Source organism: Salmo trutta, chromosome 8 (genome assembly GCF_901001165.1).
Source record: "Salmo trutta chromosome 8, fSalTru1.1, whole genome shotgun sequence".
Taxonomy (NCBI): domain Eukaryota; kingdom Metazoa; phylum Chordata; class Actinopteri; order Salmoniformes; family Salmonidae; genus Salmo; species Salmo trutta.
This window is the reverse complement of record NC_042964.1, coordinates 12,194,944-12,207,878: the sequence shown is the minus strand read 5'-3', so window position 1 is coordinate 12,207,878 and position 12,935 is coordinate 12,194,944. Positions and strand designations below refer to the sequence as shown.

The 12,935-nt window shown below is 45.5% G+C and overlaps 2 protein-coding genes across 2 annotated transcripts; both read left to right on the top strand.

The window, feature by feature from the left end:
- Nucleotides 1–1,143: 1,143 nt before the first annotated feature.
- On the top strand, nt 1,144–2,835 carry LOC115198226 (uncharacterized protein C4orf54-like). The gene has a single exon (XM_029760010.1). The coding sequence runs from the start codon at nt 1,162–1,164 to the stop codon at nt 2,818–2,820; it is 1,659 nt and encodes a 552-aa protein (XP_029615870.1). The 5' UTR covers nt 1,144–1,161; the 3' UTR covers nt 2,821–2,835.
- Nucleotides 2,836–2,913: 78 nt separating this feature from the next.
- On the top strand, nt 2,914–5,621 carry LOC115198227 (nascent polypeptide-associated complex subunit alpha, muscle-specific form-like). The gene is made up of 2 exons (XM_029760011.1): nt 2,914–3,978; nt 5,312–5,621. The coding sequence occupies exon 1, from the start codon at nt 2,914–2,916 to the stop codon at nt 3,892–3,894; it is 981 nt and encodes a 326-aa protein (XP_029615871.1). The 3' UTR covers nt 3,895–3,978; nt 5,312–5,621.
- The last annotated feature ends 7,314 nt before the right edge of the window (nt 5,622–12,935 follow it).

Sequence of the window (12,935 nt, the reverse complement as noted above, 5' to 3'; positions counted from 1 at the left end):
GCAGAAAATACACCTGTTGATGAACAAAATGACAATGAAGATTTACAATACACTGACACGTTAAGCGAGCAAAGTGAATCGGATGATCACGTGAGCTTGGTGCTGACCGGTGATTGTGAAGATTGCGCGCCTTGCAGTAGGGAGGATGAGTCTCATTACATAACCACGCACGAGATCCAGCTCTCCGAGCTTGCAGATCACGATGTCGACTATGATATCGAGCAGGGGTGGGAAGATAACTAGGTCTACTCTTTTGTCGATGATGCTGCTTTTGACGGTGACGGAACGACGGCAGGGAGAGAGGAGAGGGTGAAAAGCAATCAGGGTCTGGCTAATAGAGGAGCAGCAGTCAGCACTAAGATGGAAAGTGATCTCGGTGACGGGGACAAGGGCGCCATCTCAGAGAAAGGTCTGTCAAAGAAGCAAAAGAATGTTGCAGGGCAGATCCACCTGTCAATCAAAACGACTTCCCGAGTTATAAATAAGCCTAGCAACGTCCAAGAAAATCAAAATAATCTTTATCGTGCCAAGCACGCCGCAGACATGAGTCGCTATGTTTTTAGAGGAGCTGGGGATGCAAATACGGAGAAATTCTGTGATAGCGCTAAGTGTTTTATTGCCTCCCCCGGACGCTTTCACTTTGGTGGCAAATTAAAAGGGAAAGATGTTAACGACTATTCCAGCGGAGCATCCAGCGCTTTCAGTGATCTTGACGACGCCGATAAGGAAGTGCAAAACTTGACTGCCAGAGCGTTCAAGAGTTTAGCATACCCGTATTTCGATGCCATCAATTTCAGCACCTCCAGCGAGTCCTCCACCTCCGAGCTTGGGCTGAACAGGTGGTCAACTTTTGTTGACCTCAAATATGGCAACATGAACATGTATCCGAGACGGGGACCGAATAAAGGGTCTAATAAAAGTTCTACGTCATCCTCTGAAATTGCTAAGAATAAAGACAATAAAGGATATAAGGGTTTGGTATTGGCTAACACTAAAACGCACCCGAACAAGCTCTTTGCTTTGAATGGCGCCTTTTCTGGTCACTATAACCCATCTTCCGCAGCAAAGAAATGTGAGTTTACGGGGGAATTTGGGCAGGGTCACAGTGGGATTATTAAGATCACAGAAACATGAAATGTTTGTTGTAATGTCACATCCGGGATGTCTGGGAGTGAAAGGCGCTCAAAATGTGCAAAAAACGCAACAGGATCACGTTCCACAGATGACGTTACCAACACATTGCCAAGCGGCCAGGGGAGTGAGGCCAGCAAGCAACCATGTAATGAAGGGGAAACCATGGAAGACACACACAAGAAAGCAATATTAGCCTCGAGCCTTCTTAAAAATGTAATTTCTAAGAAAATGCAGTTTGAGCAGGAGCGCAAAATGGAGAGGGGGGAGATAAGCGAGCCCTATCACGCGCCATCTCCCTTTCTCAAACAAGAGCCCGAAATTACGCACAGGGAGAGGGATAGGACTACACCAAAGGAGTCTAAGGATTTTCAAAGGCAGAACTCGAAATACTCAGAGGCGAGTTCTGACCTAACTATTGTTTGTGTGGATGAATTAGGGGATTTAGTGGACACCAGCTCATGCGATGCCAAAGACGACTGTCGGAGACAAGACAGTTTAATTATTGCATCAGTAACGAATTTAGAGTCGACAAATGAAGTAGGAATCGATGCTAAAATAGGAGCATTCGAAGCGTCCAAAGGCACGCTGCTACGAAGTCAAAATAGCGCATTCAGATCCTGGAGGGACGGTGAGCTAGAGTTTCAAAAGGAACATAAAAACGATACAACTCCAGAGGAGAAACCGTCTTCGTCCACCGACAACCAGGGGGAAACGGACTTGTACACCGATCCAGGCAACAGTAAACTTACCAAAATGACACATTTGCTTGTGCCAAATATCCAACTACTACTATCCAATGAGAGAGAAGTTTCAAAACCCCTGCCGACTATGAATTATTTAACCCGCGCGCCCGCGGATCAAGGAGAGGGACGTGTGAAGTTGGGCACCAACAACACCCTATACGTCGCCGATCCTAGAAGTATTGTAACATCTAAATCGCCGGAAATTAAAATCAGTTTACGGAGTGTAAAAAACCCCAAAGGCGACCCCTTCAACGTTGCAAAGCTGGTGCCTCCCAATATAGGCTGTAACTCAGTCAAACTGATAAAGCCAGGAGACGCGTCCAGGTGCCAAGCGCTCGCTACGGCGTTGAAGGGTGAGTCTTCCAAAAAAGTACCACACTTCATGGTCAGAGACATACGAGACCACAGGGCCAAGCTGCAAACACCTATACACCAAGTTAGCGATGTGCGTAAATTGGTTAAAAGTTCTTATCACTTTGTGTCTTTGGATAATAACGCTACCGCCGGCGACTTTCACGCAGATCAGAAACTTTCCAAAAAGGAATCTTATAGAAACCCTTCGTCGCTTTCCCCCATCAAAATAAAGTATCGGTCTGTGAATACCAATAGCAATGTGAATGGGAAGCAATCTGTAAATCAAACAGAGAATTCTACATTTAAGCTCAACGAGGATTCATTTGAAGTTTTCAGGTCATCACCCCAGCAAGAGGCGGCCAAAAGCGGCATCCGACGAGCGTCAGGGAGAGTGCCATTAGGCAATACAAAACAACTGAAAGGTGATTTGTCCGAAGGCCCCATTGAGAAAACACTGGACATCGGTGACAAGACAAAACCTGAGTCTAAATTGTCCAACCTGGCTGCCTTGGAGAAATTACAGGATGCAGTCAAAACCATGGAGCAGTTGTATGTTTTTGATAGAAATGAGTGGAAAAGGAAATCCTAGCCACCCTCTATATTATCAGACAGTCATGTGCTCTCTCTCATATCCAGCAAGGAGGATGGGTCAGAGAAGGAGGGAGTGAATGTGGCCAATGCCATGGTGGCCATGCCAACATTTAACATGGACAAGCTCATCTGGAGAGACTCGTACCCAAACTCTGACAAAATCCCACCTGCGATGACCACCTCGCCCAGCTGCAAAACGGCACCACCCAAGCGAAAGGAGAAAGAGCCCCCGGAGACGTTTTATGTTCCCATCAGCCGGGATGTGCCCAAATCCCTGGCTCAGCGAGGTGGAACCCCAGCGGGTACCAAGACTGTGTTTAATGACAGCTCCAAGGCTTCAGGAAACCCCACCACGAGTAACAATATCAAGGCACCATCACAGCTACATCATTTTTCACAATCCCCTTACTGCAAAGGCTTCAGCCCAGTGTCTAATGAACTCCCAGCAGCTGAGGAACGTGGAGGAGACAGAGAGAGAGAGAGAGAGAGAGAGAGGGCAAGGGAGAGGGAGAGGGAAAGGGCCAACAGTATGGAGGCAGACAGGCCCGTCCAGTTCAGCAGTGCCTCTGCCGAGCCTGAAAACTACCTCACTATCCCCGTCAAGTCTCACGACACCAGTGCCAAGCAAGCCGCCGTGTCTGCCGGCGGTGGCTATGAGAATACAGCCATTTATACCTTCACCACCACGGGTGCCAAGACCCAGACCCAGACGGCCAGCCCACCTGGTCACGGCGGCGCCCGGAAGCAGGAAGAGACCCGACAGTCCCCCCCGACAGTCCCCCCGACCATGGCCCCACAAGCCGTGCCCCACACTCAGAGAAAGGTGCTCTTTGACCCCAGCACAGGGAACTACTACCTGGTGGACACCCCTGTCCAGCCGGCCACCTGCCGCCTCTTCGACCCCGAGACGGGCCAGTACGTGGAAGTGCCCATCTCCCAACAGCCCATGTCCCCCGTGCCCATGTCCATGCCCATCTCGCCCTTAGCCCTGAGCCCCAGATCCTACGGCCCCACCTACACGATCTACCCAGGTTTTATGCCCAGGGGTTCTCCAATGGGAAGCAGCCGGTGATCAGCATCACCTCCCAGCAGGGGCCCTGCATCATCGCCCGCCCTCCTTCGATGGGACCACCATGAGCTTTGTGGTGGAGCGTAGGTAAACGGCAGGACGTGTCACATGATACATAAGTGATTTTATTTGAGTAGGCTATCGTAAACCGTACCATGTTGTTCATGTGATTTTTAGGTTTTATTTGCTTCCCAGCAAAACTACTGACAGACCATAAAGGGAATAGACGTCATTGAACTGTTAAGCCAATAGTGTAGTCATGCCACAGATAGATATGGAAGTGAACATCAGTAGCATAATTGATAGCATAATTGATAGCATAATTGATAGCATAATTGATAGCATAATTGACATATACAGTATGACAGTATAATTGACCATCTATATAACTTTCACACCACTGTATGTGTCCCTACACTATTGTGTAGTGAATCCATATTGTTATTGGATATTGTCCCAGGTCACTTTTTGTGTCAGGTCTCAGGCTATTTTAAGAGAGGGTTGACGGGTGTTCGGAGTTGAGGAACACTGTTTTCCCACATCTCCTAGTATACAGTACTAGCTATTTACAGCAATAAAATGAAGGATGATATAAATGAATGAAGACCTGGGCTGGGCCAGGGTGGCGTTGGCTGATGTTTGTTTTGGAAGGGGAAGAGGTATGGCAAGGGAATGAAAGGTTGGGGCGATGCAAGGCATTTATTATGCTGATACAGGGGAGGCCAGCTGCTGCTGGAAATTAAGGCCCTTGGCTGTGGCAGTGCCGGGCTGCAACGGGGCCACCTTTTTATAGGACACAGTCACATAGAAGGGAGAGAGTGAGAAGCGGACCAGCACCTTCAGCACTAAGCCATTACATAAACAAATCATGGGGACATACTAGCGGGGAAGCAAGCGCAGAAGACTGTTAGATTGGGACTTCCCCTACCCAACTAAAAAGTTACATACCAAGTATATTCACCTTGGTTACGGTTATTGACCCACACATGGACTCAGTACCGGGACCCCAGTATAAAGCCTCGTTATTGTTATTTTATTGTGTTACTTTTTTTACTTTGGTTTATTTAGTAAATATTTTCTTAACTTCATTTTCTTAAAACTGCATTGTTGGTTAAGGGCTTGTAAGTAAGCATTTCACAATTTGATTTGATTGATAAAACAAGGGGTATCAATGTTATTTGCAGAACATGTTTGTGTTGTAATTTCTGTGGTTCATTGTTTTTTTGGGAAGGGTATTTCCATACATACCGCATTTGTAGCAGTGAATAAGCATGAATGCGGCATGTATGGCTTATTGACTGTTTTATGAATTCCTGCAGGTACCCTTAAAAGTGTTACTGTTTTTTATGTAGGAAACATGATACATTTCCGGTTTGCTAATCCTAATCTCCAATTTCATTGTGTTCTGTGTCCCACACAGGAGTGACTTTTGATGTTTCCAGATGTGTTCTGGACCGTCCAGTGCCACTAATCCTATCGTCTGGACTTTATAGTTCATGCATCCATCACGGTCATCACAGTCATCATGGTTATTAGTCATCTCAACAGACATAGAATTGTTATTGCCTCACCCTTCTCTGAAGTAGATTACCATCCCCTTCTTCTTATCTTAACACCTCTGTGTTAAACTTGGGAGTTTGGTTGACATTTTAAATTGTTAAAAAATATCCACTGGTTAAAGAGATAATTTTGGAGTTTGGCTATGAGGCCCTTTATCTACTTTACCAGAATCAGATTGTCACGCCCTGACCAGGTGAACTCTGCTATTTTGGTCAGGGTGTGGCATTTCTATGCTTTATTTTCTATGTTTTGGTTATAGCCTTTCTTTGTGTTTTATTTCTATGTTGGGCTCGGGGTGATTTCCCAATCAGACAGCTGTCGCTTGTGAAGTCTGATTGGGAATCACATTTAAGTTCCTTTTCCCCCACGATGTTTGTGGGTTGTTGTCTCGTTATTTGAGCACGTAACGTATTGGCAGTTTGCCTTGATTTTGTGTACATGTTTAATTCTAGTGTGTTAAATAAACATGTATTCGCTCCCAGCTGCGTTTTGGTCCGCTTCCTCGTCTCCCGACGACAATCGTTACAGAACAACCCACCGAACCAGGACCAAGCAGCGGGAGGAAAAGGAGCGCGAGAGATGGGCTCGCGAGGGGAAGGAGTTCTGGACCTGGGAGGAGATCATGTCGGGGAAAGGACCCTGGCGGAAGGATTCCCAGGTCGAGGAGGTAAAGCCAGCCGGTAGACGGAGTCGCAGGCTGCGGTCGAGGAGGCCCGGAAAACACCCCCAAGAATTTTTTTTTGGGGGGGGCTAATGGGGTGGTCCGGAAGGGCAGAGGAGGAGCCCAGACCACTGCTCTCATGGGGGATGACGGCGGAGGAAGAGAAGGAGATGAGGCGTTTGAGGACCTGCAGAGGGAAGATCTGGAGGAGGAGCCATGGTATGCGGAGTTGCGCGCTGTGTCGCCAGTGCGCCCGCACAGCCCGGTGCGTCCGGTGGACATGCCCAGCACATGCCGTGCTAGGATGGGCATCCAGCCAGGACGAGTGGCTAAACCGGCTCCACGCTTCAGTTCACCAGTGCGTGTTCACAGTCCTGTCTGGCCCGTTCCTGTTCCCCGCACCAAGCCCACGGTGCATGTCCACAGTCCTGTCCGGCCCGTCCCTGTTCCCCGCACCAGGTTAGTGGTGCGTGTCCCCAGTCCTGTCCGGCCCATCCCTGTTCCCCGCACCAAGCCCACGGTGCGTGTCCACAGTCCTGTCCGGCCCGTCCCTGTTCCCCGCACCAAGCCCACGGTGCGTGTCCACAGTCCTGTCCGGCCCGTCCCTGTTCCCCGCACCAAGCCCACGGTGCGTGTCCACAGTCCGGCACGGCCCGTGTCTGGTCCACCGGTGTCCAATCATGTTCCGGTCGACGGCTCCGCTCCGGAGCCTGAGCATGCCGCTCCACAGTGGTCCAGTCCGGGCCAGAGGGGTAGGGCTAGGGTGGAGGCACGGGGAGAAACACGCCCGGGGCCAGAGCCTCCACCGAGGGTGAGGCGCCCACCCGGGTCCCCCCCCTAATAGACTTTAGTTTGGTGCGCCGGGAGTACGCACCGTTGGAGGGGGGGTACTGTCACGCCCTGACCAGGTGAACTCTGCTATTTTGGTCAGGGTGTGGCATTTCTATGCTTTATTTTCTATGTTTTGGTTATAGCCTTTCTTTGTGTTTTATTTCTATGTTGGGCTCGGGGGTGATTTCCCAATCAGACAGCTGTCGCTTGTGAAGTCTAATTGGGAATCACATTTAAGTTCCTTTTCCCCCACGATGTTTGTGGGTTGTTGTCTCGTTATTTGAGCACGTAACGTATTGGCAGTTTTTCCTTGATTTTGTGTACATGTTTAATTCTAGTGTGTTAAATAAACATGTATTCGCTCCCTGCTGCGTTTTGGTCCGCTTCCTCGTCTCCCGACGACAATCGTTACACAGATGAACTCGTAGATACCATTGTTATGTTTCTGTGTCCAGTATGAAGGAAGTTAGAGGTAGTTTCGCTAACTAGTGTTAGCACAATGACTGGAAGTCAATGGGTGTCATCCTCTAACTTCCTTCATACTGGATACAAATCCCAAAGTATCCCTTTAATAAAAGCATTTTTTTTTTTTACCTAGTGCTGTGTATTTTGATTTTGATTTATATGATTTTGTGTCCTTTGTGATTTCATAGTGCAATAGTCATGCAATTCAATATAACCACAATTGTACTCACAGGCATTCATGACAATCAATTTAATCTGGACATTGAATTAATAATAGTAATCATAAAAAAAATATGTATTTTCACGAGAGAAGCATAATTATCAAACCATGCACCATTGGTCATTAATAAGATTTGCCTTTCAAATCCATTTGTGTGGGACCGTCAGCATTTGTGTGGGATCCCCACCATCTTTATTCTAGCCCAGCATTAACACCTCTGAGTAAACTAATCAAGGGTCGAGTTATTTTAGGTTTTCTGTGCAAAAATTAGCACTTCCTGAGGGGTCCCTAGGAATGGATTGGGCATCATGTTGTAGACATTGTAGTAAATTAGCAGACACTCTTATCCAGAGCGATTTACAGTGAGTGCATACATTTTCTTCATACTGGTCTCCTGTGGCAATCAAACCCACAGCCCTGGAGTTGCCAGTGCCATGCTCAACCAACTGAGTCACGCAGGACCATTAGCTTTTTCTCATTCTCCACTGTGTTCTCTAAATGTATGACTTCCGGGAGGGTGTAGGTTGTCCCATTTAGTTATTTAGCAAGTGCATGAGTGCATGAAAGCACACTTGGACTCAGTCTTCAGAGTGCAAGGTAGGAGAATAGGACAGGGCTTATGTATCTTTTTGTGTCTTTCTTGACCTTGATCTGAACCTGCACTTGGCTCCCTCCCTTCTCTCCGTCACGGTGCCACCTTCTGTTTGCTATCTCGCTGTTGGTGATTTTAGTTAAGTACAGGATGATCTTATGAGATATATATTTATTTTTTTTAAAACCTTTAGCCTACAATTTACGCTGCCCCACGGAAATGTAATTAACAATACAAAAATCCCCATCAAAATCCGTCTATTTAAGCTAGAGATATCAGTTTTTTGCATGGGCTGCGTCTCAATCCACCACACCCGCCGATATGGCACTTCCGCATCTGCGGTGAAAGGTGGCAGCGCTAGAGCAGTGTTTGTCAGACCATGAGACATCCCGAAAATAGGTCTTCTCACGGAAACGTCTGTAGCGTCCAAACAGTTTGGCCTACAAACTAAGATGAGACTCTCACGAACACGATGGTGTTCTCCGTTTTGCTGTACGGCCCCCACAAGCATCCCAGGACTTGTCTGAAGTCGGGACCGCCTCTTCTGACAACTTCTGGGTTTAGCGTCCGAACACTTTGGTCTACACACTCTAGGACCCTCACAAGACTCTTCTGAAGGTCCCCAGTACCAGTTAGAAAATGAATGGAAGTATCTATGGAGATAGTTTAGTGCCTAAAATAAGGGGATATTTTACCCCCTTTTTCGATCTTGTCTCATCGCTGCAACTCCCCAACCGGCTCGGGAGGCAAAGGTCGAGTCATGCTTCCTCCGAAACATGTCCCGCCAAACCACGCTTCTTAACACCTGCCCACTGAACCCGGAAGCCAGCCACACCAATGTGTCAGAGGAAACACAGTTCAACTAATGACCAGGGTCAGCCTGCAGGCGCCCGGCCTGCCACAAGGAGTCGCTAGCGCGCGATGAGCCAAGTAAAGCCCCCCCGGCCAAACCCTCCCCTAACCCGGACGACACTGGGCCAATTGTGCACCGCCCTATGGGACTCCCGATCACAGCCGGTTGTGATACAGCCCAGGATCGAACCTGGGTCTGTAGTGATGCCTCTAGCACTGCGATGCAGTGCCTTAGACCGCTGCACAGTCTAAGGTTCTATTGAAAATGAATGAGCCATTGTCTTGAATACATATTGTGCAATATCTGGTTTGGTTTGATATACAGTACTTATACTGAAATTAGTATGTTGTTGCCTGTTTATTCTGAGTATGGTTAAGTGTTGAGAATTTGTCATTAATGTCATTAAGTGTTGAGAATTTTGCCCTGTCACATTTAAGTGCTCTTAATATACAGTAGGTAAGAGGTGAATGTTAGACATTTCATAAGAACTAAAGGTATGCAGTGAGGAAAGTATTAGCCATTTTTTATGTTTTTATAGTACCAGGGACAGAGCAATCTCACATTTATGAACTGAAGTGTGTTTTGGAAATATTTTCTTTCCAGACCCCTATACAGTATATGCAAGCATATTACTGTTTTATATTGATGTGTATAGCAAACCACATGCTTTTGGAACTGCTGGCCAGTCCATCTGTCTCCCTTTATGAGTATGTTTTGGGATTGCTATTTGATATTTCTTATGCAGGATAGCCCACTGAACCAATTTAGGGCTCTATTCAATCCGTATCGCGGAAGTTCAGCGTTACAGCGTGATTTAAACTGAAAGACAATGTTTCCACATTAGAGAGAGACTGCATTCAATGTCGGCTCAATCAGAAATTACCTTCACGTTTCTAGCGCGCAATCTGTAACGCTTCAGCAATACAGATTGAATAGAGCCCTTACTTTTAAAATTTTACTTGTCTTCATAAATTAAACATTGCTCTGTGAAAAAAATACAATTGATTTGCAGCAGTGGAATGTTTCAGGGTTGTCTAGGGCTGAACGTTTTGTAACCCAGTACATTTTATAGGTTTTGTTGGATAAAAAAATGTGTCACAATCTTTTGGAGGTGTCATTGTGAAGGGAAGTGTGTGTGCTAACAATTGGACAAAAGGACTAGAGAATGTTGAGGGTATGCACAAGTCTAAAAATAATGGTTGAAAGGAGGACGAGAGATTGAGAAAAAAAAGAACATTTGTGTCTTTTAAATATTGAGATCTCTCCTTCCACCTGACAATATGGACGTGTAACATGAGAGAAAAAGAAAAGATTAAGATGATTTTTTGTGAAGTAGCAAAGGACTATAATTGGCCTCTACTGGCCACAGGAAATGTAGATAACTAGTGTCAGTTAAAGAAAACAAACACAGCACAGAATACTTTACGGTGGAAAATATGTTGCTACTGCGAATGAATGTGTTTTTGCAAGCAAATATACATTTTGAGAGTTGTTCAATAAATTTAAAATACTTTTCGAGAACTTGTTCTCTTTTTCTTATTTCTTTATGTTATATACAGAACAGAACACATATGTTGTAGTGAGTTTGATTTTAAAGGGGGGCTGAAATTTTTTGGCCTTTCTAGCGGGCATGACTAGCGGGCATTACTGAAGCCAAAAGAGAGTTGTCTTGGGTGTGGTTTGATGTGGATGTTTCTTGGTTGTGTAGTTGCCATTCAATCACATCAAACAAGGGCAGTAGTGAGCAGTGACAGCGAGGTAAGCTAAGCTAGCTTTGCTATGGAGAGAAGTTTTGAAGTTGAGGACTTCTCCCCTCCTCCCTTACAAAAAAAATATTACAGTTAGAGTGCAGTATAACTGCAGTATGCTGCAAACACTGTGTCCAAAATAGCACAATTTTGCAGTGTTACTGCAGTTAGAGTATGTGCTGAAAACTCAGAAATGCATCAGAAATCGTCCTTTTTTTGAGAATATCAAGATCCGGATATGGACCTCAGTCAAGAGATATCTGGAACCAATATAGCTTCCTATCTTGAATGTGCTGAAAAAAACAGATATGCTATGTACAGTATATAGTTAGTATTTGTCAACATGAAGAGAAAATAGGATATCACATACTGTATCTCAGGATATTGAATGAGGCCATAGGAAATGTCCATGTGTGATATTTGGAGTAATCCCAATTGTATATACAGTATGTCTAAAATACACATCTGGACTCCAAATATGTCAGGATGGTGCATTTCCACAAAAGTCCAAATGTGCATTGGAAATGGTCTGTATTCTATAGAACAGGTATTCCCAAACTGGGCTACGTACACGCAATGCTGTCAGGGCTACGTCAAATAGAAATGTGATTCACATTTAAAAAAATAATAATAATAATTAAATCTTCACATTTTCAAACAGTACATTTATATTTTCTAACGGGGCTATACATTTGGGTGAGGTTTTTTTCTCGCCTGAGTAGCCTCGTTTCACCGCCAAAAATAAAATGAAACCATCTAGTGTTCAGCGTAATAACAACACAATGTCAAATACATGTAGGCTAGTCAAATAATCAATATCCAATCACTTTTACCATTACTCCGGAATTCCACTAATAGTCCATATGGAGCCAAACGTAGCTGCTGCTCATTCCGTTTGCTCGAAAATTGATAAATGGTTTAAAAAAGTAAGGCCCGCGTCCATAGAGACACATACCAGCTCTTCTGGTAGCACTGCTACTACCAGCAGTACTACACCTGCACCTGTCGACGACACAAGTTGTTCTGCTTCCACGAGCACATCCAATGCTAACATCAGTAATTCTACATTTGCTGTTAGCACAGCTAGCATGGACACTGACAGTTGTGAATCTGATGCAGCCGAAGAGCTACTGCCCCCTTACCCGGGAAAGCACCGAACAGACAGGGACGTTGGACAATCAAAGATGCGCAAATATGATGAGAACTACATTGATTTGGGGTTCACTTATATTGGGAGTAGTGCCTTTCCTCAGCCACAGTGTGTTATATGTGCAAAGTACTATCTCACAACTCAATGAAACCTTCACTCTTGCGCAGACATTTAGAAACAAAACATGCCAATATGAAAAATAAGCCACAGGAGTTTTTTGAGCAAGAATTAAGACGACCTTTGAGTAGTAAGACATTGTATAAAAGCAACAGATACCATTAATAAGAAGGGGCTAAAAGCGTCTTATATGGTGAGCTACCGAGTGGCTAGGACAGGCAAGTCCCATACTATTGTGGAGGACTTAATTCTTCCTGCTGCCGTGGATATGGCTGGGACAATGCTGGGGGAAAAGGCCATAACAACTATACAGACAATGTCTTCATCAAACAACACTGTTTCACAACGAATCAGTGACATGGCAGGAGATGTTTTGAACCAATTACTACTTCGCATACAAGCCAGTGAATTATATGCATTACAGCTGGATGAGTCAACAGACGTGGCGGGCCTGGCACAGCTCCTGGTATATGTCCGTTACGTTTATGGGAGGTCAATTAAGGAAGACATCCTCTTCTGCAAACCACTGGAAACCAGGACAACAGGAGGGGATCTTTTTTAAGTACTGGACAGCTTTGTGACATCAAATGGACTTTTGTGGTCAAGATGTGTTGGTATCTGTACTGATAGGGAGACAAAGTGGAGTGGTAACGTGCGTGCAAGTAGTTGACAAGTACAATATGCTAAAAAAAAACAGAGAGAGAGAGAGAGAGAGAGAGAGAGAGATTTCCTCTGATATTGTGATTGCATTATCTGGTTTAGTTTTAACTTGTCTGTCCCGTGCAGTAAAACTCCATCCACATGGAGCGCCACACGCTGATACAAAGAGAAGAAGAAAATGCGGAAG

What these genes read in the sequence shown, in the direction of transcription:
- LOC115198226 (XM_029760010.1), top strand. Translation starts at nt 1,162, where the DNA reads ATGTCTGGGAGTGAAAGGCGCTCAAAATGTGCAAAAAACGCAACAGGA.
- LOC115198227 (XM_029760011.1), top strand. Translation starts at nt 2,914, where the DNA reads ATGGTGGCCATGCCAACATTTAACATGGACAAGCTCATCTGGAGAGAC.